Source organism: Suillus subaureus (assembly GCF_016647635.1).
Source record: "Suillus subaureus strain MN1 chromosome Unknown BJ212scaffold_2, whole genome shotgun sequence".
NCBI lineage: Eukaryota > Fungi > Basidiomycota > Agaricomycetes > Boletales > Suillaceae > Suillus > Suillus subaureus.
The window spans coordinates 299364-327170 of NW_024538558.1; the positions used below are offsets into that span (position 1 = coordinate 299364).

General features: G+C 48.1%; 13 protein-coding genes across 13 annotated transcripts; 8 read left to right on the forward strand and 5 right to left on the reverse strand.

The window, feature by feature from the left end:
- Window positions 1–2867: 2867 nt before the first annotated feature.
- On the reverse strand, window positions 2868–4199 carry BJ212DRAFT_1314347 (scaffold protein Nfu/NifU N terminal-domain-containing protein). Its single transcript, XM_041334118.1, has 4 exons — window positions 3931–4199; window positions 3459–3873; window positions 3301–3430; window positions 2868–3251 (listed from the first exon to the last, which is right to left on the reverse strand). Exons 1-4 carry the CDS (start codon window positions 4148–4150, stop codon window positions 3159–3161), a joined length of 858 nt encoding a protein of 285 aa, XP_041198739.1. The 5' UTR covers window positions 4151–4199; the 3' UTR covers window positions 2868–3158.
- An 80-nt stretch (window positions 4200–4279) lies between these two features.
- BJ212DRAFT_1314357 (glycosyl transferases group 1-domain-containing protein) lies at window positions 4280–6535 on the forward strand. The gene is made up of 11 exons (XM_041334119.1): window positions 4280–4580; window positions 4631–4824; window positions 4877–5025; window positions 5075–5164; window positions 5215–5287; window positions 5337–5391; window positions 5452–5802; window positions 5851–5965; window positions 6017–6092; window positions 6144–6400; window positions 6483–6535. Exons 1-10 carry the CDS (start codon window positions 4346–4348, stop codon window positions 6351–6353), a joined length of 1548 nt encoding a protein of 515 aa, XP_041198740.1. The 5' UTR covers window positions 4280–4345; the 3' UTR covers window positions 6354–6400; window positions 6483–6535.
- A 16-nt stretch (window positions 6536–6551) lies between these two features.
- On the forward strand, window positions 6552–6846 carry BJ212DRAFT_278101 (uncharacterized protein). Its single transcript, XM_041342804.1, has one exon. It carries the CDS (start codon window positions 6592–6594, stop codon window positions 6802–6804), a length of 213 nt encoding a protein of 70 aa, XP_041198741.1. The 5' UTR covers window positions 6552–6591; the 3' UTR covers window positions 6805–6846.
- Window positions 6847–7382: 536 nt separating this feature from the next.
- Window positions 7383–9508, forward strand: BJ212DRAFT_1474889 (multi-copper oxidase; the record flags this gene model as incomplete). Its single annotated transcript, XM_041339163.1, has 7 exons — window positions 7383–7479; window positions 7524–7784; window positions 7846–8025; window positions 8073–8139; window positions 8195–8289; window positions 8343–9135; window positions 9193–9508. 7 exons carry the CDS (start codon window positions 7383–7385, stop codon window positions 9506–9508), a joined length of 1809 nt encoding a protein of 602 aa, XP_041198742.1.
- Window positions 9509–9687: 179 nt separating this feature from the next.
- BJ212DRAFT_1443618 (uncharacterized protein) lies at window positions 9688–10766 on the reverse strand (the record flags this gene model as incomplete). The annotated part of the gene is made up of 5 exons (XM_041337858.1): window positions 9688–10015; window positions 10052–10170; window positions 10226–10266; window positions 10333–10645; window positions 10719–10766. The coding sequence occupies 5 exons, from the start codon at window positions 10764–10766 to the stop codon at window positions 9688–9690; spliced, it is 849 nt and encodes a 282-aa protein (XP_041198743.1).
- Window positions 10767–11318: 552 nt separating this feature from the next.
- On the forward strand, window positions 11319–11513 carry BJ212DRAFT_1232086 (uncharacterized protein; the record flags this gene model as incomplete). Its single annotated transcript, XM_041329505.1, has 1 exon — window positions 11319–11513. A coding segment is annotated over one exon (195 nt), but the record flags the coding sequence as incomplete, so codon positions are not given.
- Window positions 11514–12928: 1415 nt separating this feature from the next.
- On the forward strand, window positions 12929–13078 carry BJ212DRAFT_1230009 (uncharacterized protein; the record flags this gene model as incomplete). The annotated part of the gene is made up of 1 exon (XM_041329485.1): window positions 12929–13078. A coding segment is annotated over one exon (150 nt), but the record flags the coding sequence as incomplete, so codon positions are not given.
- A 1074-nt stretch (window positions 13079–14152) lies between these two features.
- BJ212DRAFT_1212639 (uncharacterized protein) lies at window positions 14153–14491 on the forward strand (the record flags this gene model as incomplete). The annotated part of the gene is made up of 1 exon (XM_041329259.1): window positions 14153–14491. A coding segment is annotated over one exon (339 nt), but the record flags the coding sequence as incomplete, so codon positions are not given.
- A 765-nt stretch (window positions 14492–15256) lies between these two features.
- BJ212DRAFT_1474892 (phosphoesterase family-domain-containing protein) lies at window positions 15257–16644 on the reverse strand (the record flags this gene model as incomplete). Its single annotated transcript, XM_041339164.1, has 7 exons — window positions 15257–15375; window positions 15426–15496; window positions 15547–15657; window positions 15714–15833; window positions 15887–15939; window positions 15994–16498; window positions 16550–16644. 7 exons carry the CDS (start codon window positions 16642–16644, stop codon window positions 15257–15259), a joined length of 1074 nt encoding a protein of 357 aa, XP_041198747.1.
- Window positions 16645–18993: 2349 nt separating this feature from the next.
- BJ212DRAFT_1584050 (uncharacterized protein) lies at window positions 18994–19967 on the forward strand (the record flags this gene model as incomplete). The annotated part of the gene is made up of 4 exons (XM_041342335.1): window positions 18994–19196; window positions 19233–19413; window positions 19563–19609; window positions 19749–19967. The coding sequence occupies exons 1-4, from the start codon at window positions 19179–19181 to the stop codon at window positions 19965–19967; spliced, it is 465 nt and encodes a 154-aa protein (XP_041198748.1). The 5' UTR covers window positions 18994–19178.
- Window positions 19968–20042: 75 nt separating this feature from the next.
- On the reverse strand, window positions 20043–21066 carry BJ212DRAFT_278429 (uncharacterized protein). The gene is made up of 2 exons (XM_041342806.1): window positions 20737–21066; window positions 20043–20669 (listed from the first exon to the last, which is right to left on the reverse strand). The coding sequence occupies exons 1-2, from the start codon at window positions 20953–20955 to the stop codon at window positions 20118–20120; spliced, it is 771 nt and encodes a 256-aa protein (XP_041198749.1). The 5' UTR covers window positions 20956–21066; the 3' UTR covers window positions 20043–20117.
- A 1781-nt stretch (window positions 21067–22847) lies between these two features.
- BJ212DRAFT_1294923 (uncharacterized protein) lies at window positions 22848–23590 on the reverse strand (the record flags this gene model as incomplete). Its single annotated transcript, XM_041332268.1, has 3 exons — window positions 22848–23137; window positions 23196–23283; window positions 23510–23590. 3 exons carry the CDS (start codon window positions 23588–23590, stop codon window positions 22848–22850), a joined length of 459 nt encoding a protein of 152 aa, XP_041198750.1.
- A 1361-nt stretch (window positions 23591–24951) lies between these two features.
- Window positions 24952–26750, forward strand: BJ212DRAFT_278402 (copper fist DNA binding domain-containing protein). Its single transcript, XM_041342805.1, has 5 exons — window positions 24952–25176; window positions 25236–25264; window positions 25321–25529; window positions 25580–25678; window positions 25729–26750. The coding sequence occupies exons 1-5, from the start codon at window positions 25174–25176 to the stop codon at window positions 26547–26549; spliced, it is 1161 nt and encodes a 386-aa protein (XP_041198751.1). The 5' UTR covers window positions 24952–25173; the 3' UTR covers window positions 26550–26750.
- Window positions 26751–27807: the final 1057 nt, after the last annotated feature.

Below are 27807 nucleotides of genomic sequence, written 5' to 3' on the forward strand. Positions count from 1 at the left end.
CCTTTGTAAAACCTGGCCCTTTGTACGACACTGGACGGTGTCGCAGTCTTTGTTTACCGAGCTGATTGTAATATTCATATTTCACGCTATTTGCAACTGCTGTATCTGTGTCCACGATCAGTGGATGACGCGCTATGTGCTCTATTGTAGACTCCACACAATGAATTCTTCACACTACTGATCCAGCCTCGGGCTGGATACAAGCAAGGAACAAGGTTGCTGTCGACGCCTGTTATCACGTCCCTATAGAATACGTTACAGTAAATAGCTACATTGATAATGAAGCTTAGAGACCAGATGTATACCATTTACCATATGTAAGGAGAATCGTCCCGTGGAAGCAATTTGCGTGGCTCCCATGTACGGGGCTCCAAACGAGGTCTCAATAAAGTATACGATAAACAGTTTATATACTCAGGGGAGGTGCAACAAAGAGCCACACAACCAGCGTTTGTAATCGTCGAATGAGGATTAGTATTTGAAGTTGTATCAGCGATGACGGGAGGTGCATTGGAGGTGGAGACGGCAGCATGCGATTGCGAGGACGACTGGTTTTAAGCTGCGCCGCTGGATTGCTGCGTGACAGTACTATCGGGAGGGCGTGAACCGCTCACAATACGATTAGCCTCCGTTTTTCTCTGCTAAATCGGTGATGTGAGATAGAGTTTGAAGGAGAAAATAATATCAGGAGTTAAACATCCGAGAAGGATAAAGTGACATACGTATGTTGGTGGACCTCCGGTTAACGGGGACCTCAACTGTCCTTGGCGTGCAACTGTGCGACCCGATACCCGCACCACTTGGTTTTCCAGAAAGACGATTTCGAACCCAGTGGAAAGGACGGGGTCGGGATGGCGTATCGTGTGCATCGGGGTGTCTGGGGTGGAATAAAGACAAAAAACGGCTACGAAGGGTGCTTGTATGCGATGCTGATGGTCGAAGTTGGGGTTGGGGGCGGTGCTGTGCAGACAACTGAGAACATTAAGACAATGAAAACAGTACTGTATGAGACATCATTAACGACGTACGTGAGCACGTTTTGGTGTGTCATCGAAAAAACCTCGAAGTATCCGAGGGGACGCCATGAATAGCCGACAGACAGAACGTCGTGTAGCATCAGCCTAATAGAATGCATAAGCTAGAATGCAAAGCTAGAACTGTTGATGAAAGTGTCACTTACAGCCAGTAGCGAAACATCAACATCCCACATGTACGCGTTGTGGTCATCGCAGCCAGTGGCTAGTAGCTTTCCATCTGCTGAAAAGGACACACAGTTCACTTTATGCGCATGGTGGAGGGGCGAACTGATGGGCTGGCCGTTGTCGAGATTCCATAATTGCGCTGTATGGTCATCCGATACGCTTGCGAGGATGCGGCCATTCGGAGATATTGCAATGTCATTGACACTGTTGGTGTGCCCATCGAGCACAGCGCTACCCTTCCAGTTTGTTGTATTCCATGTCCTAATCGAGGAATCGTAGGACCCAGATATAAGCCTTTTTCCATCCGGGGTCCAAGCCAGGCAATTCACCGAATATCTGTGTCCTTTGAGAGTGGCGACAAGCCCGCCTGTCTTCGCATCCCAGACTTTGATCAAAGACTCGTATGATCCAGGAATCTGGGTCTTAGGGTCCAATCCACCAGTTGCAAGCATGGTCATGTCTGGCGAATAGACAACTGCGTACACGCATTCGTGCCCAGTTATGATTGGCCCGGGCTTGAGGATTGTCTCTCCGTTCTCCACGTCCCACTCACTTGCAATCCTGCAGTACCCACTCACAATTCTCCGACTATCTCGACTCCAGCACACAGATCGCGCTTTTGTTGTGCGTCCCATCCATTTCGCGATAACTTCGCCTGTGTCGACGTCCCACAACCTCACTCCACCGTCCTCACTTCCGCTAACCACTTCCTTCCCGTCCGGAGACAACGCTATGGTCCACACATCACTTTCTCCATCCCGCCAGTCGTCTCCTATCTGTTTCCCAGTCTTCAAGTTCCATACCCGCAGCGAACCGTCGCTCGAACAAGTCATCATCCGCTGTCCGTCTGGCAGGTGTATGGTCCCAGTGACCCAACCAGTATGTCCTTCGAATTTTTGGCTGGGCATTATCTCTGATGCCTCCTGCATTCCGATTGTGGATGAAGACATGATCCTCAGTTTCAACTACCGAGTGCATTGCTGTCTCAGCTCTCATTCAACCAAAATCAAAACCATAACTTACTATGATATATCTTGATACACCGACCCAATGTGCGTTTAGGTCGAGTCAGAGTTGAGTAAACTGGAAGTCTGAGCTGGTACCTTTTCCGTGTAACATCCTAGTACTTATTCACGACTTGTATTATAGGTTGTGCAGCTGAAGCGCCCAAGCCTCATTGAGAGCGCCGCCTATGACCCACGACTCGCATTCCATCAGTCTCAATCTTGATCCCCGTTTTTAGTGCCTGGCCAATGATGAATTACGCACCAGACATCTGCCTCGCCAGTTAACTTCCCCCCAAATGCACCCGTGCTCTGTTCTGTCTGTCAAAACTACATCAACCAAGCGATGTCAGTCCAACGTCAATGAGGGATGGTCTCTGTCATCCGAACCGCCTGAATGTGCTCCTCTATAACATTACCAATTGGACTTCTACCTGAGGTTGATAGCAACTCACCATGGTCATTAGCAATTTAGGCGTACTCCTGCGCGTTGAGATCATTGACGACGACTCCCACGTTACGATTGACAATACCAGTCGCTTGCAAACATTGTTTTGGCACCTGGCTTTTCGCTCAAACTCTGTTTCACCTTCAATAATTGGTCCTGCGTAGCGTTTCCCACAAATCTGCCGTATGCCTTGTCAATACTTGGTCCTTTGTATGACACTAGACGATGTCGCAGTTGTTGTAGTAAGCCAGACTGCTGCTGATACCATCGGTTCCCTAGTCATCATTTTGTGAGGTGGGAATATGTATAATTCTGACATTATCCTCGTAAGGCCTGAATTGTGGATTACTTGTATGATCTACAGTAGATGTCGGGTTCGGCAGGCATCGAGGAGTATAAAGTCAACTTCAGTAGCACTGTAAGGTAACAGCCTCTCATACGGACATATATGGTGCCATCCTGTGCGAGTAAACTCGTTAAGCCACCACTAATGCCAGAAGCGACTCACTTGGAATCTTTATTCTTTCCATTCTTCGCCAGCCGTTCCTCGAGCTTGGCAAACTCATCCAATGCAATGGTTTCCTCTTCATCCAAGATCTGGTTCATCATCAGCTAGAGGAAACACCGCAGGGAAGTATGAACATACCTGCTCTACACCCTTCACCTCCGGGATATAATGCATCAACATTCTCTCAATTCCAGACTTCAACGTTACGGCGCTAGATGAGCACCCTCTGCAGCTTCCCTTTAATTTAACTTTCACAAAGCCTTCATCACTAAACCCTCGGTATTCTATATCACCACCAGTCTTCCATGATCGCTGGTCGGACACGAGTTTCAAGCAGCTCTTTAATCATTGCTACCGTCTCAGAGTCCGTGTCAAGAATCTGAGTGTCCTGAGGGCCAGCGGCTTCTCTGTCCTCTTCCGACCGGAAAAGTGGCAAACCAGCAGAAAAATGCTCCATAAGTATTGAGTAGATCTCTGGCTTGAGGACTGCCCATGGGTTTTCGCTGTCCTTCGACACCGTGACAAAATCCGGTCCATAGAAAATAGCTTTGACACCCTCAATGCCCATAAGACGAATGGCGAGGGGAGATTTTAATGCTGATCGTGTGTCAAGGAACTCGGCCGTTCCTTCGCCCATGACACCTACACCAGGTATGAATTTGAGAGAGTCGTCATTGGGCGTGGTCTCTGTCTGTATGAACATGGATCGACCTGGACGTACATCAATAATCCATAGGAACAAGTCAGAGACAAAAAAGTGGGACGTACATTGTGGGGTTGCTATGCCGAACGATGGCGCAGCTTTTGGGGCGTGGATGCCTGAGGCAGTTGCGAGTGTGGGTCCGCGATTCACTGCTGCGCGTACAGGTGTGGATGAAATTGATCTTGTCCAGGACCGAACGGCAGACTCGAAGGTACGGTTCGAAGCAGAGCGCGCGCTGGACAAGGCTCTGATAGATCTGGAGGCAAGTCTAGACATGACGGTCATGAGTACATGCGCCCGAGTTGGTGCTCACTAGCACTCGCTTATTCACCCGTATGCTGATTCAAAATATGAACAAACATAAATAATTGAATTTGGCCAGCAATTGGAGCGGCACGCGGCAAGAGCGGATGTGTGGCGGTGGCCGTGCTGTCCATACCCTTCTATCAAGTTACTACTCTCCGTCAAGTCTCTGATGCAATGATAGCAAATGAGAGTTATGGTTTTCACGATTTCTTTGTATTCGCAGAATTATCTTTCTTTGCGCTCTTGGTGTTCCTTGTCGTGAATATCTTCCAGAAGGTGCGACAAACCCCGAAATTGCGCTCAGTCGCCATTCTCGTGTTAGGCGATGTAGGACGCAGCCCGCGAATGATGTACCATGCAGAGAGCTTTGCGAAGCTGGAATTTGACACCTATCTCATTGGATACAGAGGTGAGAACTGCTAGTATCGCATTTTTTCAGACTGACGTTCGACACGTCAGGCTCCAAGCCGATACTTTCGCTAACCTCCCTCTCGAATGTCAGGTTGTCCTACTTGTCAGAACCACCACCACCACTTGTTACCCGGATTCCTTTCGTTCTAGCCGCTCCGATCAAAATTCTATACCAGATAGCCACCATTCTATACAAACTAGTCTTTGACATACCCCGCCCGCCCGAGTTTATCATGGTGCAGGTATGGATATAAACGTGGCTGCAACCTTCAGCGCTCGAATGTAATTTTGCAGAATCCCCCAAGTATTCCCACTCTTTCTTTAGTGTGGCTTGTCGGAGGGATAATGGGAAGCAAAGTAATCATCGACTGGCATAACCTTGGGTATAGCATTCTCGCATTGAAACTGGGAAGGACACATCTACTCGTCAATATTGCAAAACGGTATGTTCATCATCATTTGTGTCGAGCGTTCTTTACCATCCTCATTTAGCTTTGAGATCATATTCGGCAGTTCTGCATACGCTCACCTCTTCGTCACAAACGCTATGCGAAACCATCTGGAACAGGAATGGGGCTTGATGTTTGTCTGATTGCCTACAGTATCAACTTGCGATTAATTACTGGTTCCAGAGGACACAAGGCGGTCTTGCATGATCGTCCACCCAGCCACTTCCATAAGTGTGTACCTCTAGAAGTCCATGAGGTACAGGAGCGACTCTTATATCCAATGGTATCTGACACCTTTGGTGTAGCTCTTCATACGGCTTGGACGCTCGCTATCGCCATCACTTGTGGATTTTCTCCCCAGTGCGTCACTGCCTTATACGACCCAATTCACTGAAATACTTGGACTTCCACCGTATCCAGTTTCTCTCGCATCTAGTTCCCCGAGTTCGCCCAGTCTTCGAAAAGATCGCCCAGCGCTGCTGGTGAGTAGTACGTCATGGACACCAGACGAAGACTTTGGCATTCTCTTGGAGGCATTGAAACTCTACGAGTCTCGTGCTCGTGAAGTAAACCTTGCAGATTGTGAGAACTCGCAATCAAAACACGATTCAAAGGAACGACAAGTCTTGCCTCGCATATGGATGGTCATCACAGGCAAAGGGCCGCTTAAAGAACGATACATGGCAGAAGTGGAGCTCTTGCAAAAAAACTGGCAGTATGTCAGGTGCACCAGTTTATGGCTTGAAGCTGAAGACTACCCCCTTTTGCTGGGTAAGCCGTTCGTGCATGGTCACAAGTTCGTTCACTGATCTTATCTAGGCTCTGCTGACTTGGGCATATCCTTGCACTCAAGTTCGTCCGCGCTCGATTTACCAATGAAAATTGTAGATATGTTTGGATGCGGACTCCCCGTTTGCGCCCTCGATTTTGCATGGTGAGAACCCGCGTGCTTAAACCTCTGTCATATTGATAATTGGATTCACAGCCTTCCAGAGCTTGTCAAGGACCGTATTAATGGCCTGGTTTTCAGGAATGCGTCTCAGCTGGCAGAGCATCTGGAGGTGGGACTCATACTCTCCATCATATCGATGGAGACTGACCAAGTATCATAGACCCTCCTCACGTCTTTTCCTTCGTCACCTGCACTTGATTCTTTACGGACAAATTTGCAGCGAGCATTACAGGTACCGCTCAATGTCGAGCGTCATGTCCATAGCCACGAACACCAAGAAGATGATGACTGGGAGTGGAATTCTTGGTCAGAGAACTGGAACCGCGTTGTGAAACCCCTAGTGCTGAGAGATTCAGAACGATTTGGTTGAATTGTGGGTCTACTTTTGGAGCAAACGATATGGGAGTTTTGGATGGATCTTGATTACGCATACCTGGACTATAATCACTTACAATACCAGTCTTGTGCTATCGTATACAAGCAACCGTTCACCTTCAGACTTTCGACAGTGCGGTGTAGAATTGTTCGTGAGCGAACGGATCAAACTCTGAGAACTTCTGAGAGTTTGATCCGTTCGCTCATATGATAGATAAATTCGTCCACCACTAATGCTGCCTCATTGCCGGCGCTCGCCGCTGATCCGTCTCAGTAAGTATTTTCCACATCGCGAAGAGTGGACTCAGGTACGGAGACAGACTGCCAAGTGCACTGTCGGGTGGAGGTGGAGCGCACACATGGGAATCAGAATTGTTTCCGCGGGATCAAACGTTTCGTCCTTACACCCACCTCTCAGTCTATGGAACATATCATATATACGCTAGCGATAGACCAGCTTAGTAATGCGTCAAGACAATACTAAGCCTAGATTAGTAGAGTACATCAGTAACAAGGCGTCAGTAGTACAATATGATAATGAACATACTTCAGTAATGCGTTAAGAGTATTCGGACGGCGCGAGAGGACCTAAATACTGCTTAGCTAAGGATCCGGCGTCGTGCGGAAGTGTCATATGGGCGAAGACAAGAATATGGTGTCGATGGTGGATCAAGATGAGTAGAGAAAGCGTGCGAGAATGGTAAGGGAGTGACCAACTTCAAGGAAGTCATCGGCACTGAAAACTTGATTATGTGATGGTTCTTCGTTTGCGGAAAGTCTCTCCAAGCTGGCAATTCCGAGCGGTCCGAATCTTCCTACTGGCAGATGGACTTTGAGGGTGGACGTGCGAACGTTCTAAATTGATCATCCTGGTTATTCAGAATCCCATCATACAGATGGACATCTGTACCATGATTCGTGCCTGTCTTCATATCAATAATCCCTACGAACGTGCACCCTCAGATCTCTATAGCCCATATAGAGTGAATTAGCGCCTCGGGGGGCCAACATCCTTTTTTTCACGATGTCTACCCTGGTGCCACCCTCGAAGGAGGGTAGCTCGAACGACCATGAGGATCTGGCTTTAAAAGAGGCCCGCATTACACCCATCAGGCGAAGTGGTTCGTGGACTTGCGTCACAGCTTTTTGATTTTATTCCAACTAGGATTTCCAATAGGTCGTCGCAAGTTGTTCGTAATCACAGGCATAGCTGGCGCCGTTGCGATCGTGCTTGCTTTGGCTCTTGGTTTGGGGCTCGGATTGGGATTGAAGAAGACGTCGAACTCGAGCTATGTCACGACAAACTCTTCATTTCTCCTGGATCCGAATTTTGTTGTTACGAGTACACCGACAACCAGATACTACGAATTCGTCATATCTGAAGCAGTCGGTTCACCTGATGGTTTCCAGAGAACTATGTTAGTCGGTGAACAGTACGCCAGTTTACTCCATACATGATGACGATCCCACTGACTTTGGAATTTCAGACCAATTCCCTGGACCTCTTATTGAGGTGAACAGCGGCGATGAGCTTGTGGTTAACGTTTTCAACCAATTACCCAACGGCACCACTATTCACTGGCACGGTCAACTTCAAAACGGGACCAACTACATGGATGGCACCAACGGTATCACTCAGTGCCCAATTCCTCCGGGAATGAATTTTAGTAAGTTTGCTCCTTGCAGCCACGTTCCATGAGCCTAACATATTTAGCCTATCATTTCACCATTAATCCGAACCAGTATGGGACGTTCTGGTATCATGCTCATGCATCTACACAGTAAACATCTGCAGCACATGGTAGTTTCTTGCTGAGGCTAACGTGATAAAACAAGGTACACAGATGGCATTTACGGCCCACTTATAATTCACTCTCCCAGCGAGCCTATTTATGGCCAATATGACCGCGAGGCGCTTGTCATACTTTCGGGTTCGTATCAGTATTCTTTTTTGTCCATGTTCTCAGGGTAACTCTCTTGTTAGATTGGTATGATGTGATGTCTTCCGGATTGCTCACTCAGTACTTGAGCACTGCTGGGATCGATGGCTCTAACTATGGTGGAGTTAATCCTGGAGCAGAGCCTCCTCCGGATAGCGGTCTCATCAACGGCAAGATGAACGGTTCCTCATTCGATCTTCAACCAAACTTGCGTTATCGGCTTCGTCTCATTAATATGGGCACACTGACAGAGTTCATGTTCAGCGTAGACTCGCACGTGCTGAGCGTTGTCGAAGCAGACGGGACATCTCTTGTACCTGTAGATGTGCACCGTGTCCCTATACACGTCGCACAGCGCTACTCTGTTATCTTGACGACAAATCAGACAGCAGGATCGTACAACGTACGCGCCGAGATGCAGGCCACTTGCTACAAACTCGGTAATCCCAACCTCAACACGATGGTGCTAGCTACAATGACATACGGTGCCTCGCCAACGACACCGAACTCCCAAGATTGGTCGGACGCATTCCCCTCCCTTTGTCTCGACCTCAACAACACAATGATTGTACCTCAAATTCCCATGAACCCACCCAACAGCACGGATTCTGTTCAAGTCTTCATGTCTTTTCAGCAAACAACTCAATCTGGCGGAACGCAAACGCTGGCATTCATGAATAGCACGAGTTGGAAGCGGATAGCACAAATCCTACCTTTGCTGCAGATGTCAAAGCTTGGGATTCAGACTACCTTTGACTCGAGCCAACTTGTCGTTGTACACGATAATATCACTGTATTTGACTTGATCCTGAATAATTACGATGATGCTAGCCACCCGTACGTGCCACTGGTTATACATCAATCCTAGTCTCTTTTGACTGACGCCCTGTGTAGATTCCATCTTCATGGACACGTATTTTGGATTATCGGTGAAGGTGATGGCGATTACTTGTCTGGGGTGTCGCAACTCAATACGACCAACCCACCGAGACGCGACACGTTGACTCTTCCTGGCTACGGCTGGGTCGCTATCCGCTTTATCACTGACAACCCAGGGCTCTGGGCATTCCACTGTCATATTGGCTGGCACATGGCTGCAGGGCTGCTGATGCAGTTTGCGAGTCTACCGAGTCAAATCCAGCAGTTTCAGATACCATCTTATTTGAGTGACCAATGCGCACAGCAGAGTGGGGGTCTGGTGGTCAACTAGTGTGCAGTCTTTAGGCGTACCTGTACCTTCTCAGAAGTCATTCGCGCTAGATAATTATTATGTAGAGAATGATGTACGTCGAACGGTTGAACGTAAAGACGGTTGAGGGTAACTCAGACTAAAGAGAGGACTCGTGATACAACGACTCAGAATGCAGATGAACCAGCCACCCTCGAGTTCTACAATTCCAACACCTCCTTGACAGTCTTCCACTGGTGCCCAGGCCACGCCGCATTACCGCTATGAGCATTCTCCGGGATATCCTTGTCGGCGTAGTTGTCCCACCCGGAGCTGCCTCGGCCCTGCTCAAATAAGCTTTGCAAAAGAGTCTGCTTGACGTATCCTTCGGGGAGGGAGGTGACATGTTCTACCGGAATATTCTTGGATGCATATAGGGCGCCAACTTTATTGAAGGATGTGCGTTCTCCCTCAATGCGGAACGTAGCATCATGGAGTTTGGCCGGTGGGAGCGATGTAAGAACGTGAGCGGTAAAACCTAGATTGTATCTAATGTCACTATGATCACTGAAAAATAAAAATCACAATACCGCAACGTCATCCAAGGCAGTAGTAGAAAAAGATGCATCACCCTTGCCCAGGACCAAGAACTTCCCAGTGTCAACTCCAGCGAACAGTGGAACGAACTCCATGAACATCCCGGTCTGTGTCAAAAGGTGTTACTAGCTCTGCCTGATGTATGGGATAACGGGCACTTACGTAGAAGCGCAACGAAGGAATACCCAATGACTTCAGGTAGTCTACAATACCGTGGACATTCAACGACTTGCAACCAAACCAGGCACAAAAATAAATAAAAATCTCACCAGCAAACTCTGATTTGATGACCAAGTGACCACCCTTCCCTCCCTCCGTTGGCAAGCCGAATTCAGAGGGAACGAAAAGTTTCACACCGGCTTCCTTGGCAGCATCAGCGATACTGGACTGCGAAGGTAATGCGCCGTATGCCACTGCAGAAATCACGACCTCCACTTTATGCTCGCGGAGAATGGAGGCAACTGCTTTGACGTCGGTGTAGTCAGCCGTGGCAATCTTAGCGCCCTCGAGGAGTGGGCTCGATGTTGATGTACTCGACGGTCGGGCGAGAGCAACTACTGACGCGCCTCGCTCAAGCAAAGCCTATCAAACAGTCAGATAAACTGAGGAAGTACCGATCAATAGTTATTGAATCCTGCCTTCACGATGCGGCCACCGATTGTGGGCCTGCGCCAGTAACTGCGAAGGAGGTGTAGAGAGACATGGGTGGTACTTAGGGAGGATCCAGTGGGAAATAGGCTGGCGTGCACCCCAGGCCATCATGATATCGTTCAACAGGCATGGGAAAGTTGTTCCACTCCTGTGCTTTATACTTCAAACTATATATAGTAGCGACGCGTGACGTAATATCATAACGCCATTTTGATTAACGCGTCAATAACAGTACTGACTGCACAGCGTAGTTTTGAAATCTACGCGTAAGTTACATTTACTCTTTGTTCACTATGTATACTAATAGCTAGGTTATGGCCCCCTTCTTGATTTAAATTGGAAGATGCTAGCGTGAACATTCGGTGCGCACACATATTGTATAAACCGAGTTTCTAGCCATATCAACCACCTTTTCGTGCCTCATTCATTTGCGTCAGCCTTCCTAAACCCCTTCTTAACGACCGGCCGTGGACTCATATCTACATACAGATCAATCGTGGACAATACTGCTCTAGTCACGCTAGGGAGCTAATTTTTGTCGTATCTCCCATTCTCGTTGCACTTGGCTTCGCTTTGTGCAGGGACCGTCACTTGTCCTTATAGCGTTGGAAAATCAATCCTTGCTCTGCGGTTCAGTCACGACAGTTTGTCTCCTGGATTCATTTCGACAATCGGCCTTGAGTTCAAAGGTCGACACATGAAAGTCGAAGCACGTTCTCGAGCAATTGCAAAGGCATCCTACCGCAGGATCTACGGCATTGTGATGGTATATGATGTGACAAATCAGACGGTCTTTCATGGGGAAATCATCATCAGACATGTAGACCGTTCACCTTACTCAGACAGACATCCGTGCATAGCATGAGTATGTCAGTATGATACTCTTTGGAAACAAAGCAGACGGACCGGACTCACGAGAAATAAGGAAAAGCGTTGGCAGATCGACTGGATATCAAATCCATGGACTCACCAGGACGAGGGCGTAGTCTGGACTCTGGTCGTGACAAAGTTAGTGGCTCTTCAAGGGTATTTGCTGAAAAACTTGAGCTCAAGGTCGAGGCAAAGCGTTGTGAGTCCGACATTTGAGTGGAGAATGAGAAAAGGTCGGAGTCGGACGCAGGCCGCCGGAGCATGCTGAGGCCAAATCTAGGGTTGCGGGATGAAGGGGACCACGAAGGAACGAGACCAAACCAAAACACGCTGGTGAGAGTATAAAGTGGGGTGGGTTGGAGACTAAAACTTTGGCTGGGAGAGCGGAAGATGGGGGAAGGAGGCAAAGAGGAGAATCTAGAGGACCTTTGCAGGGCTGTGCATATATATATGAGAATGTGAAGATCTGTGCAAGTGTGAGATATGTCAAACGCACATGGTTCACAAAGCCCCAGCCTGATCTACGCTATCAATCCGCAAGCATCATTCAAGTTGATCGCATAGATCGAGCAGCTCGTACAAAAATATAGAGGGTGAAAGAGCTGTTAGATCTGGCTGAGTCATGCTCTGTCGGAGGTCGGCTTGATACTGCAAAGATGTTGTCAGTAAGTTTCCAACTGACTCCAAGAAAAAGAGATTTTGACTCTGTTGTGGTAACCACTTGGCTAAGACGTCGACCAGCTAGATCATCAGATAAACTCCGACGAAACCATGAATATTGAGTCACACGTGGCGCCGTGATGTTCTGTGATTGTCACGACTCGCACGCTGTCTTTCAAGTTGACTCAAGTAAGTAGCCATTCCTTTTGCAGAACTTGCATTTTCGATGACGCGCTGCAGGAATGTTAATTTTTCATGGGATGTAAGGAGGAAGAAAAAGAGCCTTTCCCTCGTAATCACGGTGTGGATCTGTCCAGTTTATGGCATGCTGGCCCGGGACTTTGTTGGGTTGTTGCTGCTGCTTGAAGACCCGTCACTAGAAATGCGGGTTATCAAACCAAATGGTAGTGATAACCGCCGCATCCCAAGTCTCCTCCAATACCACACTGCTTATATTCTAACCTTTCATGCGGACCGTCTGTCCACCGCCCTTCTCCTCTTCCGCTCCAGTGACCTCGAAGCTCAAATGTATATGCCCGTTCTCGATAACTTTGAAACAGGTGCAAATTTATTGAGGTAGGCGTTTCTCTCTGCTAACGCAGGGAATGACTGATGTGTTGGAAAAGGGTATTTTGATCCCACACTTTCCGTCCAGACGGTCTACTCCAAGTAAACTTAGGGGCCAGACACCCCATCCTCGATCTAATTGAACACGTAGAAAAGGAATGGGATGCAAAACTCGTACGAGCCAGAAAAACACTACCCGAATCCGTTCGTGAGCACCACCGCAGATACTCAAGAGCACCTCCACCAGGCTTCGATGGATGGTGCGCTCATTTCCTCACTTCAATCCCTCATCTAAACCACCTTGACAATAGGTGGGCCTACGTCCCAAAACATAACGTTTAGCTCCCAGACGAATACGACTAGATAAACATCGATCTTGCTCCTTTCTGGGGTATAAACCCTATACGTCTGCAAGCAATCCAGCTTACTCACGAAATCTATGAACACAACTACACCCTCGCTAAATCCAGCCCCTCTGGGCCAACTAAGGATCTTTGACCAAGTGCATACCAAGAATGAGAATGAGTATCAATTTTCGAAAGATGCCTCATTGTCTCTGCGCAGGGTCACCGGCCTACTAGTGGCATAGGCGAATTGCAGGTACTACATATAAGGGAGCAACGAGTAAGTGAGAGAAAAATAACGACAAGTACAAGTATTGACGAGACTCGCGGGAATGAACATCAGCTTCTCACCGCAGGTTCAAAGAGTGAGAAGTTGGGTTATGATACAATGGTCGTAATCAATTGAACACGCTCCTGCAAATTCTGCAGAAATTTCTACCATCTAACAGCAATAACAATTCTGCCAAATCGATCAGAGTTGTACCCATAAATATATGCAAGATATCAAAGCTGACCGTCATGCCACAACGTTCCCCCCATCCTCAAAGAAATCGTTCTTCTTCAGAAGATTCCATACCACCTCGCACAGAAAATACATTTCTCCTTCCTCGCCGTTTTTGTTGCTTTTGACAGCATCTATGTCTGTCAGCGCATGTGGTTCACTCGTAAAAGTGATGCGGCGATGGCAAGGGTTGTGACACAAGGATGAGTCAGGTCGCTTGCAGGTAACACTGATGATACAATCCCTAGTTTCGGACCACCTGCAGGTAATTTGGGACAAATGGTCGGGCTGCTCGAGCAATGTGGATATTTGAACTTATCTGAAAATGATCGATCGTGCCTAGTCTTGCTCGTCGTCCACTAAGCCTGAGTTTGCCTTGCTTGCGACATGCAGGCACGTCGTGATACACCTTTCCAACATCAAACACCTCTAATGCTCTCAATTGTGGGGCATGCAGGTGGAGTAGAGCACTCCCTGATCTCGGCGTAGCACAATCCATTCCAAGTCTTGGCTGCTATCCTTCGCGCAGCAACCAGGTTAGGTTTCGACACGTATCGAGCCTTCGCCGTAAAGCTCTTAGAGAATGCTTGGTCCTCGTCTCTCGCGGATCTCACCACGGAAAGTAAGTCCAATGCAGCGGAAGTCGTGGTTCTCGCGCGAACCTGTGGCGTCGAAAGCGTCTTAAAGAGGGCTTTCTATGAAATGGTTCGGGTAACAGGTTATGGTCTCGGCGACGGCGAGTTGGACGGTGACGATAGAGGAGAGTCCCAGGAAATCAGCCGCGCGGACGAAAGACGTTTGGAACGCATGAGAGAGCATCTCATCTCGGCCTGGTCACAGGTTGCAGTGCGCGTAGATCGTTCCTTTAAATGCCCCTACGAAACAAAGGAGACTTCCGGGACACCCGGGAGGGCTCATATCCTTGGGTCGTCCTCTACTTCACCGCGTCTTTCCGGGTGTCCATCTCTGTCTTTGAAGAAAGACGCTTGGGAGAGGCGCGTGCATGACTCTGGGCTCTACGAGGAGTATCAGTTTGACCCTTTGTGTGGACTTCAAGCCCTGATCGACATCAAATGGGACGAGGAAGAGGGCTGGTGCTCAGACTGTGTGCGGGCAAGACGAGAAGCCTGGACGAGAATGCGTCAGAAAACTTGGGAACGCATTGGAGTGCGGATGGGTCTTGACAACTGATCAAAGTCTGGCATTCAGACCTCTGAGGGTAACTAGCATGTATTTTGCACAACGACACCTCGATTATTGTTCGCACGTTAGTAATGTCCTGTATCGATTTGTCTAACGCGCACTGCCATACCAAAAAAACGGATATAATAATATGAGATAAACTTTACTGCAACACTACGTAGCTACGTCCACTAGAGCAGCATTGCCGCGACTGCGGCAACAGCAACTGCAGCAATCATGCTGCCTGCATTGCTCGTCAGACCAGCAGCAGAGCTGGTAGTTGAAGTTGCAGATATATTGGATGGTGCGGGAGCATCGCCCAAGTTCAGCGACATGTTGACGTTAGAAGCAACAAAGGTCGGTCCACTACCACCACCAGTACCGTTCGTGTTAGGTGCTAGATAGGGGACGTAGTAATCAGGGTTCAACGGTCCCTGGGATGGTCCCAGTGATATTGAGCTGGGGAAGGGAGGCAGAGGAACCTGTGAGGTTGTTGTTTTGATATGAGGTGATGTTAGCAACGATCTCGAAAACATCTGGATAGTACAGTCAGAATACAGTACAAAAAGGTGTAAATGGTACGCACTAGCCACTGTCTTGTTGGTGTCCTGACGACCGAGGTTGCCAAGGTCCCAGTTGTTCTCGACAGTTGAAAGTCTGTTCGTGGATTGGTTAGTCCGACACGTACGTGAAGTTTCAATACTTACGTCGAGTAATGCGTATAGAACGTTGGATCAGTGGTGTTCTTCATGGCCGCGGGGATCACTCCACCCAGGAGGATGCTGAATACGTTGTTACCAATCGTATAGGTCTCGTTTCTTTGCAAACAAGTACTTTAAGATCAACCAGCATGGTACAATGGGAAGAAACGCACTCGTCGAAGGTGAGCAAGATGAGGGTCGAATTGGTGTTGAAGCTTGTATCGTTGAGCAAGGGTAAGAGCCAATAGGTAAGCCAGGAGGCAGCATATCCAACAGTAGTATCGTGACCATCACTGCATGACCTTGTAAGATAATCCATAAGGCAATGATTGGAAAATGGGCATACTCGCGGAGGTTCGGGGTGATGAAAATCCACTGAGAAAGCGAATCGTTACCAACCTATTCCAGGGTGAATATATCAACTTTGAGAACACAAGTTAAATGAACGCATACATCGACAGCAAAGTCGTTGAAGTTCCTAATACGCGCCGCCCTGGTACTGATGTTCGCTACGGATTCGTAGATGACCAACGGGTTGTGCTTGCGCACGTAGTAGGTATAATTGTCAGAATTCGTAAAGTTGTATCCTTCATAGGCATCCGTGGGCATATTTTCCTGATAAGTAGCCCAGCTAATGTTCTTCTGATCGAGCAAGTCCACAACAGTGGACATGTTGGTGGGAATGTACTCCAAAGAATCTTCAGCCAGACCGAAGAAGTCGCCACCAACCGCAGCGAGGTAGTTTGGTTCACTTGGATGGGTTACGCCATAGTACCCGGTCAAGGTAATGCCCTCCGCAGCGAGGGACTGGAAGACTGGCTGAGAGGCTGCCGAATCGAAGTCCGTGTTCTCCAACCAGATCTGAATGAAGCGGTCAAACACCTTCCCGGGAACGATGGGCGTGTTGGTAATGGTGTTGTTTGCAGGACCAACATAGAAGGGTGATTCAGAAGTTGGTCTACATGACTGAAGTCAGAGGTGTCTCATAAACAAGGCTTACAACTCTTACGCAGGAGCTGGTGCAGTGAAGCCTGTCGATGCGGCTGCTGCCGCTGATGCAGTCTTGGCGAAGGCAGCAAGGGCAAAGATTGATGGCACAATCATGCTTGGAACTTGTCACGTCAAGATGGAGGCACGGGAGGGCAAGTTCAACATCCCATCCGCACCAGGATACTTATAGGCTCTCAAAATTCATGAAGTGATCAATGATGCGCCTTGTGAGCGGTTTGATGTTTGCTGTGTGGGAGCCCGGCTTCCCGGCCCTCCGGATCTGACTATGAGTCCCAACTAGCTAAAGAACGTTCGAGGCTGCAGATCCCAGACATACTCTTTCCACGGTTGTGACCATACCTTCGACTCGTTGAATTTTGTTGTCGTTCAGGACACTCGGGCTATGGCCGAATTGCGACTGATGCATATACATAAAATCAATTGGAGTTCATTACATACTGGCACCAAGTTAAACTTGGCAACGCTCACGGCATTTCTGCCCGAGTCATCATGTGGTCTTCTTGCACGTTGCTTCACCATCTCTTTCTATAGCTTACGTTCTGACTCGCATTATAACATGAATCTCAGGCTCTCTGGTTTGACTTCATGTTTGCGCCTAATTCGAGTTTTCCACACGTGAAAGGGACAACGGTGGTGCAACAAAGCAGTGCAATCAGGAGACTGCCTCGAACGTGCGTCTTAACTCCTGTAGTAATATTCTTGGCCTGGCCAACGACGGCCGCCAATGCAGGTGTGTATTGCGGGTAATAGCATGTCAAACAGGCGTTTATTTCCCTCACTGCTTACAATTAGATCGCAATTTGGGTCACAATGTTGCGCTGAATCTTGATTGATCTTCTACGCGAGGATGCGCCATATGCTTCACGGAATGGGTGCCTTATCTTGCGCTTGGTTTTCCCCCTGAATAGTCATAGGTCCCTTATGCTGAAGATGGCATGTCATTGTATTCTGTGAGCGTCTATCTTACAATTTTTCAATGAAGCATCTGTTTTCGAGAGAGAAAAAACTCTCCGGCGGAGCATGTTGAAATTGTAACATGTCCCCAATCCTGTGTTGACATTTCATGACCCATGATTTAGCTCACCTGCAGACTGTCGCGGACACCAGTAATATCTTTAAGGTCTTTGAAGCCCGTAACTTGGAGATGCCGTCAAAAAAGTGGCTTCAACTAGCTCCGACTTTTGTACCTCTCCACGTGGGAGCAAGTCGTTATTCCAAGCACTTGAAGCACTTCTACTCAAATGTCCAACGTTTGACAGGAGCTATCACGGACGTTTTGGCCCTTTCAACTACAAGGCACTGTATCCGAAGCTGTCGTGAAAATCAACATCGCGGAGTGCTCAAACACATTGTATAGTCACCGTATGTCCTGTTTTAATTCTACAATCTGGGGTGAAAAATTGCACATACCTCATAACCGGAGGCTCTCTTTCACAGTCGGACTTCGCAAGGGCAGGCTGTAGTTATAACCGCTCATTCGGCCCTTCTGCACCGAACGCAAAGATCTGGGATGGAAGAGTACCGAATTAGCATCAGAATTCCTTGCGATGCTCAAGGAGCTGTGTTTGCAACCATTCGTTCAACCCCAGTCTGAGCCGAGCACAAAGAATGGAAGGGTACACTGAGCTTGCATCCTAGAGCTCCTTATGGTTGTTGTTTCGCCATTGAGAACATATAGCAGGTATAAAACGTGAATCAAAGGTCTCGTCGCCCACCACTCCTACCGTCATTATAAACAATTTATCTGCTCTATTTGGCCATGTCTAATTATTTCCTCTAGATCTACCACTGATAATACACGATTGAGAACGTGTTAAGCTCGAAGACAATGGCACACGAGAACTTTGAGTGCGTTCTGTTCGCGAGAACATTAGTTATCTCTCTATTTAGCACCTTCGCCACCTAATTGACTCGTACTATACAGTACTGCGATTCCCTACAGCCACTGATCGTTATGTAATTCACAGTACTCATAGCACGACTCGTTCTTGTCTTCACCTCAGTGTTATACCATTACGTCGCTGAGGTATGTTATTTTATAGCTCACTGTAGTCACTCACGCTGACTCGTACCTAGACTCTAACACTGCTCTAGGTACTTAATGACATAGCGTTGTTCCATTACGTCGCTGAGACTCTAACTCTGTTCTAGTGAACACGTTCGGACTTATAATGACAGGGTGAAAGTCTGAATGTTCGGGGTCAAAAACATTGCGGTGGCGTTACAACTAAGTACTATATTTAAGTCGATCAATGCCATACGGTAATCTTCAGGGAGACGCAGGAGCAACGAGATAAAGGGAAAGGAACGGGTGGTGGACCTATGGTACGAATATTGCAAGGATGACGTGGAGTAATTGTAGAAAGAAAAAGCTAATGAGTGTAGTCAGGGGTTGGACGTGAGGGAACGGATAAATCAAATTCAGTAGTGTCCTAGTATTACTCCAAATGGACAAAAACTTGATTTAAATCTTTTCTGAGTTTATTCGAGCCAACAATATATAAGTACTTAAAGTCATCTGTTCGTGAATCATTAATTGTTTCTTACAGTTGCCGTTGCCCTTCAGCGTGACGTCATTACAAGAGGTCCTCACAGCAAGATTCGGTAGGCCAACAACTTGACTTACAATGACCGAAGGCGTGATTGTGAGTGAGTAACCCACCTTGACAATGTATGGCCAGGACCAGGGGACAAACTGTACAAAATTGAGCTCGCGTTCGACAGATATAGCTGCAACGTACATGGAATGGTACAAGCGCCATACCCTGTATTTCAAGCTGAAACATAACATTAAGAGCATATACCTGTCCATCTGGCGCAATAATTCACGGCGACGAGCCTTGTTATCACTGCTCACAAGAGGTGCGTCCCATCGGTCGCTAACCTTGAGTTGGAAGAGACATAGCGATAGTGACAAAAGAACGGCTGACGATGAGACGGGGATCGGATGGGACTGGGATAGGTATATGTTTTACAATGTATCGTTTAACGCTGGCGACGATGTATTTCAGTTGTGCAGACATCGCAACGAGAGGTGACCGTGCCTATACAAGAATGGGTATATCATTGGATTTTACATTCGACCGAAGACCCGCCTTTGTTGTGATCGAACTAAAAGACCAACTTAAGCAGCTCCAGGCTTCTGGACATCAGCTCCCGGTGATCTGTACTGTTTAGAAGCCACGACGCCTTCTTAGGACAGACATCCCCTTGACGTTGTCGCAATCCTCCACGAAGGCCATATCACCAGATTCGTGTGTGACAGATTTGTGGAGAAAGATGGAACGCGTGGCTGGTATCAGTCATTAGGAGCTCAGGATGATTTTGCGTCTACTGAGGGACACAATAATGCATGTCTTACACATCAGATGGGTACGAGCATCGGCGGGACAATGGCACCTTCGAGGAGCAGTTGAGTGGAGAGAGACAGTTTTACATGTTGGTTCCATCTTAACGAGGATAGCGGAGTGACGTTGCGTCAGGCAATTCACTTTCGGGCCTCGTGAGGACAATGTTAGAATCACATGAATTTCCGCCTCCCACAGTATGGTAATGTAGATACCACTTTATAGTAGGGGTCGGTGCTGTACAACGCTACGATGGATCACAATCTGCGAGTCCGGGGCAGCAACAGAAGGGGGAGGGGGGGGGGAATCATGGTTGTTGGTACCAGTGATTGCAAAAGTTCTGGATAATTTCCCATGAGACATGGTAAGATGTACGCCTTGCGCACGAGATGTGCATCGAGCATTGACAGCTTGGAGATGACGAGCGCGTTGGAGGAGTTGGCCGGTGAATGTATGATCTAGGGTGCAATTCAGTATATGATACATTGGCCAGGCAGTAAAAACGAGTTTCAAAATTGCGAATGATGGAATGCGACTAGTAATCACAAATGATACTTGGGCGCTTCCGCTGCACAGCATATGCTGTAAGCTGTGAAGTAAACACGAGGATGTCACATGTAAAATGTACCAGCTCAGACTTGCAGTGCAATCTTGACCTATACACCCATTGTGTGTGTCAAGACGTCGAGACCTCCTAAGAAACATTGTCGTAAGTGATGGACTTTGTTGGATGAAATCTGTGATGGAGCTGTGCCGAATAGATGACAACGTCTTCATCAAACGATGGAAGGCAGGGGAAATCGATGATAAAGCACTGCCAGAAATTCGAAGGACACACCGGTTGGGTCACTGGGACCATACATCTACCAGACGGACAGCGGATGATGACTTGTTCAAGCGATGGCTCACTGCGGGTATGGAACCTGAAAAGTGGGAAACAAATAGGAGACGACTGGCGGGACGGAGATAGCGAATTGTGGATGATAGCGTTGTCTCCGGACGGGAAGAAAGTGGTTAGCGGCGGGAGTGGGGACGGTGGAGTGAAGTTGTGGGACATCGACACAGGCAAAGTTATCGCGAGATGGATAGGACACACAAAACCAGTGAGGTCTGTGTGCTGGAGTCGAGATGGTCAAGGAGTGGTGAGTGGATCTGAGGATGGGACTGCAAGGGAGTGGGACGTGGAGAAGGGAGAGACGACCCTTGGTCCAATCAAAACTGGGCACACTCGGGTGTTCACAGTCATCTACTCACCAGACATGACCTTGATTGCAACTGGTGGATACGAGTCCTCGATTCCTGATTCGGACGAGTCCTCGGTCAGAATTTGGGATGCGAAGACAGGCATGCTTGTCGCCACTCTCAAAGGACACACAAACAATTGGGTGTGGTGCCTGGCTTGGACCCCGGATGGAAAAACGCTTATCTCCGGGTCAGGTGATCACTCGGTTAGGACATGGAATACAAAAACTTGGAAGGAGACCGCATTGCTCGATGGGCACACCGGCACTGTCTATGACATTGCAATATCTCTGAATGGTCGCATCCTTGCGAGCGCATCTACCGACCAGACAGCGCGATTATGGAACCTCGATAATAGCCAGCCCATCAGTTCGCCCCTAAAACATGCAGAGTCGGTGAACTGCGTGTCGTTTTCAGCAGATGGAAAACTACTAGCCACTGGCTGTATTGAAAAGAACGCATACATATGGGATGCTTCTGCGGTATTAAAAGAAGCAGGCCTCGACGACCTTCTTTCGGACAAGCGCGACAAGTCGGTACTGGCTGTATGTGAAACTTTCATAAACATTTATGATATTTCGGCTTATGCATTCTAGGCTGATACTATACGACGTCCAGTCCGTCAACCGATCAAGGTCTCACCTCGGGTACCCCATGGCTTTTTCAACGACATATCTGATCGTGCTCACGTACGTCATTAATTATATCTCACCCAGTGACTGTTTTCATCACGATGTTCTCAGTTGTCTGGCCCCCACTCTCCATCATCAGCATCGCATAAACGCACCCTTCGTAGCCGATTTTTATCTTTATTCCGCCCCATACACCATGATGCCCACCATACACGATCCCGACCCCGTCCTTTCCACTGGATTCGAAATCATCTCTTTACAAGACCAAGCGGCGCAGATATCGAGCTATACGAGGGTCCCCCAGCAGTAATTGACGTGCCATATGCTAAGGGGAAACGCGTATGTCATTTCATCCTTCTCGGATGTTCAATTCCTCCTGATACCATTTCCTCCTTTGAATTCTCACATCACGTAGAGAAATGCTTCAGCAAGAGAGAGACGGAGGCCGATCCCAAAGCCAATCCGGACAAACTGCTACTGCAGGAAGCTCAAGCCTCTCAATAGCACCGTCACGCAGCAAACAACCGGCACAGCTCAAGCCCAATCATCCTTGCCAATCGCATGCTGCCTGTCTCTACCGCGCCTCCCGTCGTCGGTAATACAACTTTGATCACTGCCTCTCATGTGACGATAAAATACCCTACGCGCTGGACTCGCTTCTGGCTCTTTATCTGTTGTGCATCTCCTGAGTATACCGATGGTCACCCTTAATCTACCAGTCCTTTACGACGAACTCTCCCGTCCTTTAACATCCCATGATACGGTTATCTCATCCATCGAGTACATACCATATTGCATACTTTATGTAAGTACCGGGCGCTAGCACTCGGGCAGAGCTCAAGTGCAGCACGTACATAGGGGTCGCATGAATTGCTTCCGCGGAACCAATCGTTTCGTCCTTGCTGCAATACCTTCATGTCCTTACTTGCTCTACAGGTCACAGATAGATACATTTCGTGCTTGCTCCGTGTGGTAAAAATGGAAGACGCTGCGTAGTACCATGCACACCATTAAGTTGAGCTACATACTATGTAGCAATAGTAACATCTTTATTGAGTCGCCCAATGCATCCAAGTCAGCGAGTGCGAACCTTCACGATCGTAGAAGATCCCGAAGTTGTGCGTTTTAGCGGAGATAAATCACACGACGTTGGCCAGTGCTGCCCTGAATGAGGGCCGTACTCCAAGTCAGGGAGCACGAGGAAACCATAATTGTAGCAAGTTGTACCATTTCCCGACTCCAACCCGAGGGAACGGGAAATAACTGCGCGTCCAGTAGGAATTGTAGACAAGGACCCCCCAATGGTGTATCGGAGGCCAGTGCCCTCTTTCTCATACTCCAGGTGAAAGTCATTCAGATCATAACCTAAAGGAGCCCTACAGCGGCGATCAATCGTGAAAATCTGATAGGTATGCTTGAGTACCCCTGTCAGACCGCAGAGAAGGATTCCTGAAAGGGGGGGTGTTTGAGGTGTGAAGGATCAGTACAACCCAGGTCTCAGGTCCTACACACTGTAAGCAATGGTTTGTTCCAAGCCAGCAGATCAATATTCAATGGCTGCAGCGTATGATTTCTTCGGTCACTACAACTCGATCACATATATAGAAACGGCGGATTCCTGAGCTGCTGCCTGCAAGCAAACCATCAACAACCTCCGAAGATCACCCTGATTTTTCAATAAGGAAACCATTTGACGATATCTGGACAAAATTGATTTGCGATAATCTATGCACGCACCATCATGATGGCCTCGAGTTCAAGATCATCATTCGTGCTAGCTTCCTGGGCATCCAAACTTGCACAAATCCAAACGAACATTGTCAGAGATGACCTTGAGGCTGCATTTCCAGTCCCTTCATCCGGCACGTCATTTATAACGACCGAGGATGACAAGAACCAATGCCAAGCATTATATTTACTCTGAGGGAAGGCGCCTATGAACAAAAGAACTCGAGGTTGTATTGAAGGAGAATGTGGTTGATATGCTGGTCATGGTTTGAGTAATGTGTCTGCGATCCTATCGGGCGGCTGCGAGATCGGGGCGATATTGGAGAGAGAGAATCCTGTTGATAGTCTGGTAGTGAAGCAGAGCTTGCCTTACAAGACTCTGGAAGATTTGCCGGAAGGGAGTGTCGTGGGTACGAGCAGCGTTTGGAGAGTCGCGCAGCTGCGGAGGTCTTTCCCTGGCTTAGTGTTTCTAGACATCGTAAATTCTCGCAGCCCAAAAGCACATTACATACGCTAACATGTTTGCGGCGAGGAAATCTGTGATGTCATGTGAGGACCAATCTGAACGCGGATAATATGCACATGCATTTTAAGATTGCTAAACGCACGGCCTGAGGAATACGATGTGAATAGGACCCACGGAATGAATCATCAGTGATGACGTCGAACAAAGTTACCAATTCTTTAAAAGACCGGTTCGTCTACTAGACGCAGTCGCAGATCTGCTTGATGGGTCTGAAAACCCGCCTGGCTCACCAGCATATCTCACCAGCATTGCGAAACTAGTATCACTCGACAGCATACATAGCTTTCTGCTGGTTGGTACGGTCGCCTCGTCAACAATACGAAGTAGATTGCCCCGCCAAGCTAGTCTCAAGTGTCAGGAGAAACATCAAACGCGATGTAAATCCTCACTGGAGTAGATGGAGCAAATAACCGTGATTCCCCTTTTTATAGAAACCATGGTCCATGGTCCAGGATAGGTGTGACCGATAATGCAAAGGCCCAATGCAGCTGGAGAATAGCGTGGTTATCGCCCACTCCCATGAATGATACCCCTGGAATGCTCGTGTCACGAGTGCCAAAGTAAGCGCGCTCGTGTCAAGTTTGGGAGAGTTCAGGCTATAGCGGCTGGTCACGAAATCTTCAGCGATCGAAGAGACGACTTGATCAATTTCAGACTGGAGAGGAGCCAGCGGGAGCCTGGTAGTAGTCACTCGATGAGTTGATACGAATAGCCATTGGCCTACGGAGCGTGATGTGAAATTCTGAACGCCGCAATGCTATGAATTGGACAGGCGTGGCTAGCAACCATCATGTGCTGTCAGAAACTCGACAGTGGTACCAGGCGATGCCATAATCGATTTGCGAAAAAATAAGTGAACCAGTCGGGTGCATGGTGGGAGCAAAAACCGCTCGACGTTCTTCAGCCAAACCAAATTTAAAGCCTAAACATATAGAGAGAGTTCAACCAATCCCGGATTCACAATTCTCAAAGTACTTACCGTCATTGCGGCAAAGTTACGTAACAGTTTGACCACGATGGTCCTCCATGAGGCATTCTTTTAGCATACATATATCCTCACACCGTTTCTGGCGCTCACTGAGTGACGGCGTCCACTCTCAGCTGTATGGAACGGTTGCCCTAGCCGCAAAGATTTGGATTGATCACTATGGTGAATACCCTATCACGATTTCGAAAGCCTTTCGACCAACTCACACTGCCTCTATGCAGGTCCACATCAATGACAAGAAGTTTGCCTGGTACCCACATCTCTCTGGTCTGTGCCTTCGTGCTAGTGTTGACTTTGCCAACACAGCGAATCCTGCATCAAAGGACATCGTTCTTCTTCTTGTCATCACTCTGAACGACCGCTGTTCGAAGTAAAGAAGAAAGGCCGCCCGGTATCACAGTGTAAAACATGCCGCGAACTGCGAAACTCAAAGCGATTCCACTCAAAGTGTACTTGTAACCCTAGGGAAGTAGTCGATAAAATTCCCATACCAGCAGCTCGCCCAGACAGGAAACGTATGTCACACATATACTAATACTATCATTTCTAAACCAGAGTCTCGCAGCGAAACGATTCATGCCGACGGTACCTACACTACCGAATGGAATATCAGATGCCTTGTCAAACTCGTCTTCCTTGCAGCCTGCGAATACAAGACAGACAGGTAACAGTGATTACAAACTTGCTCGTACACGATGATTTACAGGGCTCTAGTTGATTCATTACTGAACCCTTGCCACTGTAAGAATGTTTTGCAGTGCCTGGGACGCTGCCAATCTATGCCTCTTATGGGTTCCCCAGCACCTGCAACTGAATCATCTCCAAACGGTCTAGCCATGCTCGCCAAAGCAGCTGCACTGATCCATAGGGATATTGTATTGTGTCCAACGACCCAACGCTCCGAGGAATCTTCTGCATCTCCGAAGTCGTGCTGTACCAAAGATACCCAAACAGCAGCTATTCCCTCAGCCCGTTTTGATCTCCCCCCCGTCCCGCCATCCTCGTCTTCGATGACAGTACCAGAGTTCCCCACGATCCCTCCATTCAGCGCTTTCAACTCAATCGCTGGCTCTGGATGCACCTGCGGACTTCGGTGCGCTTGTCCAGGTTGCGTGAAGCATCGTGGGGCTGTTCATGCTTTGAAGGAGCACGAAGATTGTGCTGAAGGGTGTAACCACTGCGTCGACCACTCAGCAGGCATTGAACTTCCAACTCTAGGGAAAGGTGCTAGTGGAAACAGCATGATCGACCAATTTTTCGCCCGGGCTGCATCCCTACCCACTCCTCCAGTGAATCGTAAAATTGGGGTTGAGTTCGATCCAACGGACATTACAATCTATCCTGTTGACCTTTTTACAAAATCAATTAAAGAATACGAGGAGCGAGGTGCGGCATTTGGACTAGTGACCGTGCCGAAGCTTGAGTGCTGTGGAGGACGGTGTGGTTGTCCATCCGATGGCTGCGGATGCGGACAATCTTGTGATGGTTGTCCTAATGGCCAACATGCTCACAGCCGGTCTGAGCCTGTTAGCTAACAGGAATTTTATGCATTCAATTTTTGGTGTATGATAGTCAGACTCGTACTTTAAATTTTAATATCCTGCTCAATGCTTAATTCCCTCATACCAGGGCCCCGGATAACACCCGTGGATGCTTTTACAACATCTTATCAAAGTATTTCAAGCTACGACGTATGGTAGGGTGCTATCAGCACGCGGGAGGCACATGTTCGCCCCATGATCTTTGTTTTCGTTGAGCATTGAATTATTGATTCGGAGGGGAACAAACAATGTGACAAAAAATCATACCACACTCGAAGCCGTTCTCAAATTTCGATGGACCCGACATGTGGTTCGAAACAAGCGTAAGTATTCATACTGCTCTCGGTGACTGATTATCTCAAGCTGCTAATGCCTTCCCCACTATACCTTCCCCTTCTGCCACCATCGTAATGCAAAACAACCTCTCTTACCTCGTCGACGAGGGTAATACCCCCACAAAACCGGAAGGAGACTATCATCGCCGGCTAGGCAGGTACATTATCCATCACAACGGAAGCGAAAGGGTGATGGATGAATGGTGATGGATGCCTTGTGAGTTCGTTACTATCATCCAAGCAGCAGGTGATCCAGCATGTGAACCTCCATTCCTTCACAGTGGACCCCTTCAGGGAACGCCACGTTTCAATGCGCACCTCTGCAAGCTGAATCATCGCTATCAATTAATGTACCACTGGATCCAGAAGTCCATTTTATAAAGCTCCAGGTATCGAGATTCAAACTACAATGATCTGTTGCCATTCAGCGGTCTTTTGGACCCAGACCAAAATGCTTTCCCCCTCCCTTGCGGTTTTCTCTGTTGAAGAAAATTACGGGAAATTGGAATAGAGCCATTAGTCCGGGATGAATTGTGCAAGCTTGAGGGACCCTCTGAACTTTGAATCGGCGGGCCTAGGCTACACGGCGTCCGCTAAACTGCTACCTTCTCGCCTCCGCGTATTACTCGGGATCGATCCTTGTGTTCCCTGTCAGGAGTACGAGCCAGGAGGTCGGGTTTCTTCCCAGTAAATTTGGAACTCCCCTCGTCTGATAGGCCTGGCTTTTTCGAATTCGGTTGTATTACTTCTTGCTTGTTTATGTACTCCACTACGCAATGCACCCTATTTTGCGGTGGCTCTTTCATCTATCTGTATTGTAGTCTTAGCAAGATATGATTTTATACTTACAAGGATCCTGCGTAGTATGTCCAGGCGCTTGTACATCAAAGTTGATGCGCTCTCACCACGCCACTAAT

Coding starts and splice junctions, on each gene's coding strand:
- BJ212DRAFT_278101 (XM_041342804.1), top strand. CDS start 6,592: ATGCTGCCTCATTGCCGGCGCTCGCCGCTGATCCGTCTCAGTAAGTAT.
- BJ212DRAFT_278402 (XM_041342805.1), top strand. Junction 25,265..25,320: donor AATGACAAGAAGTTTGCCTG/GTACCCACATCT, acceptor TTGCCAACACAG/CGAATCCTGCATCAAAGGAC. Junction 25,679..25,728: donor TGCGAATACAAGACAGACAG/GTAACAGTGATT, acceptor ACAGGGCTCTAG/TTGATTCATTACTGAACCCT.
- BJ212DRAFT_1314347 (XM_041334118.1), bottom strand. CDS start 4,150: ATGACCGTCATGTCTAGACTTGCCTCCAGATCTATCAGAGCCTTGTCC. Junction 3,874..3,930: donor CGGCATAGCAACCCCACAAT/GTACGTCCCACT, acceptor ATGTACGTCCAG/GTCGATCCATGTTCATACAG. Junction 3,252..3,300: donor AGGTGAAGGGTGTAGAGCAG/GTATGTTCATAC, acceptor ATGATGAACCAG/ATCTTGGATGAAGAGGAAAC.
- BJ212DRAFT_1314357 (XM_041334119.1), top strand. CDS start 4,346: ATGATAGCAAATGAGAGTTATGGTTTTCACGATTTCTTTGTATTCGCA. Junction 4,581..4,630: donor CTATCTCATTGGATACAGAG/GTGAGAACTGCT, acceptor TCGACACGTCAG/GCTCCAAGCCGATACTTTCG. Junction 4,825..4,876: donor CCGAGTTTATCATGGTGCAG/GTATGGATATAA, acceptor GTAATTTTGCAG/AATCCCCCAAGTATTCCCAC.
- BJ212DRAFT_278429 (XM_041342806.1), bottom strand. CDS start 20,955: ATGTCCCACAACTTCACTCCACCGTCCCCACTCCCGCCGCTAACCACT. Junction 20,670..20,736: donor TGGTCCCAGTGACCCAACCG/GTGTGTCCTTCG, acceptor CGTTTGATGAAG/ACGTTGTCATCTATTCGGCA.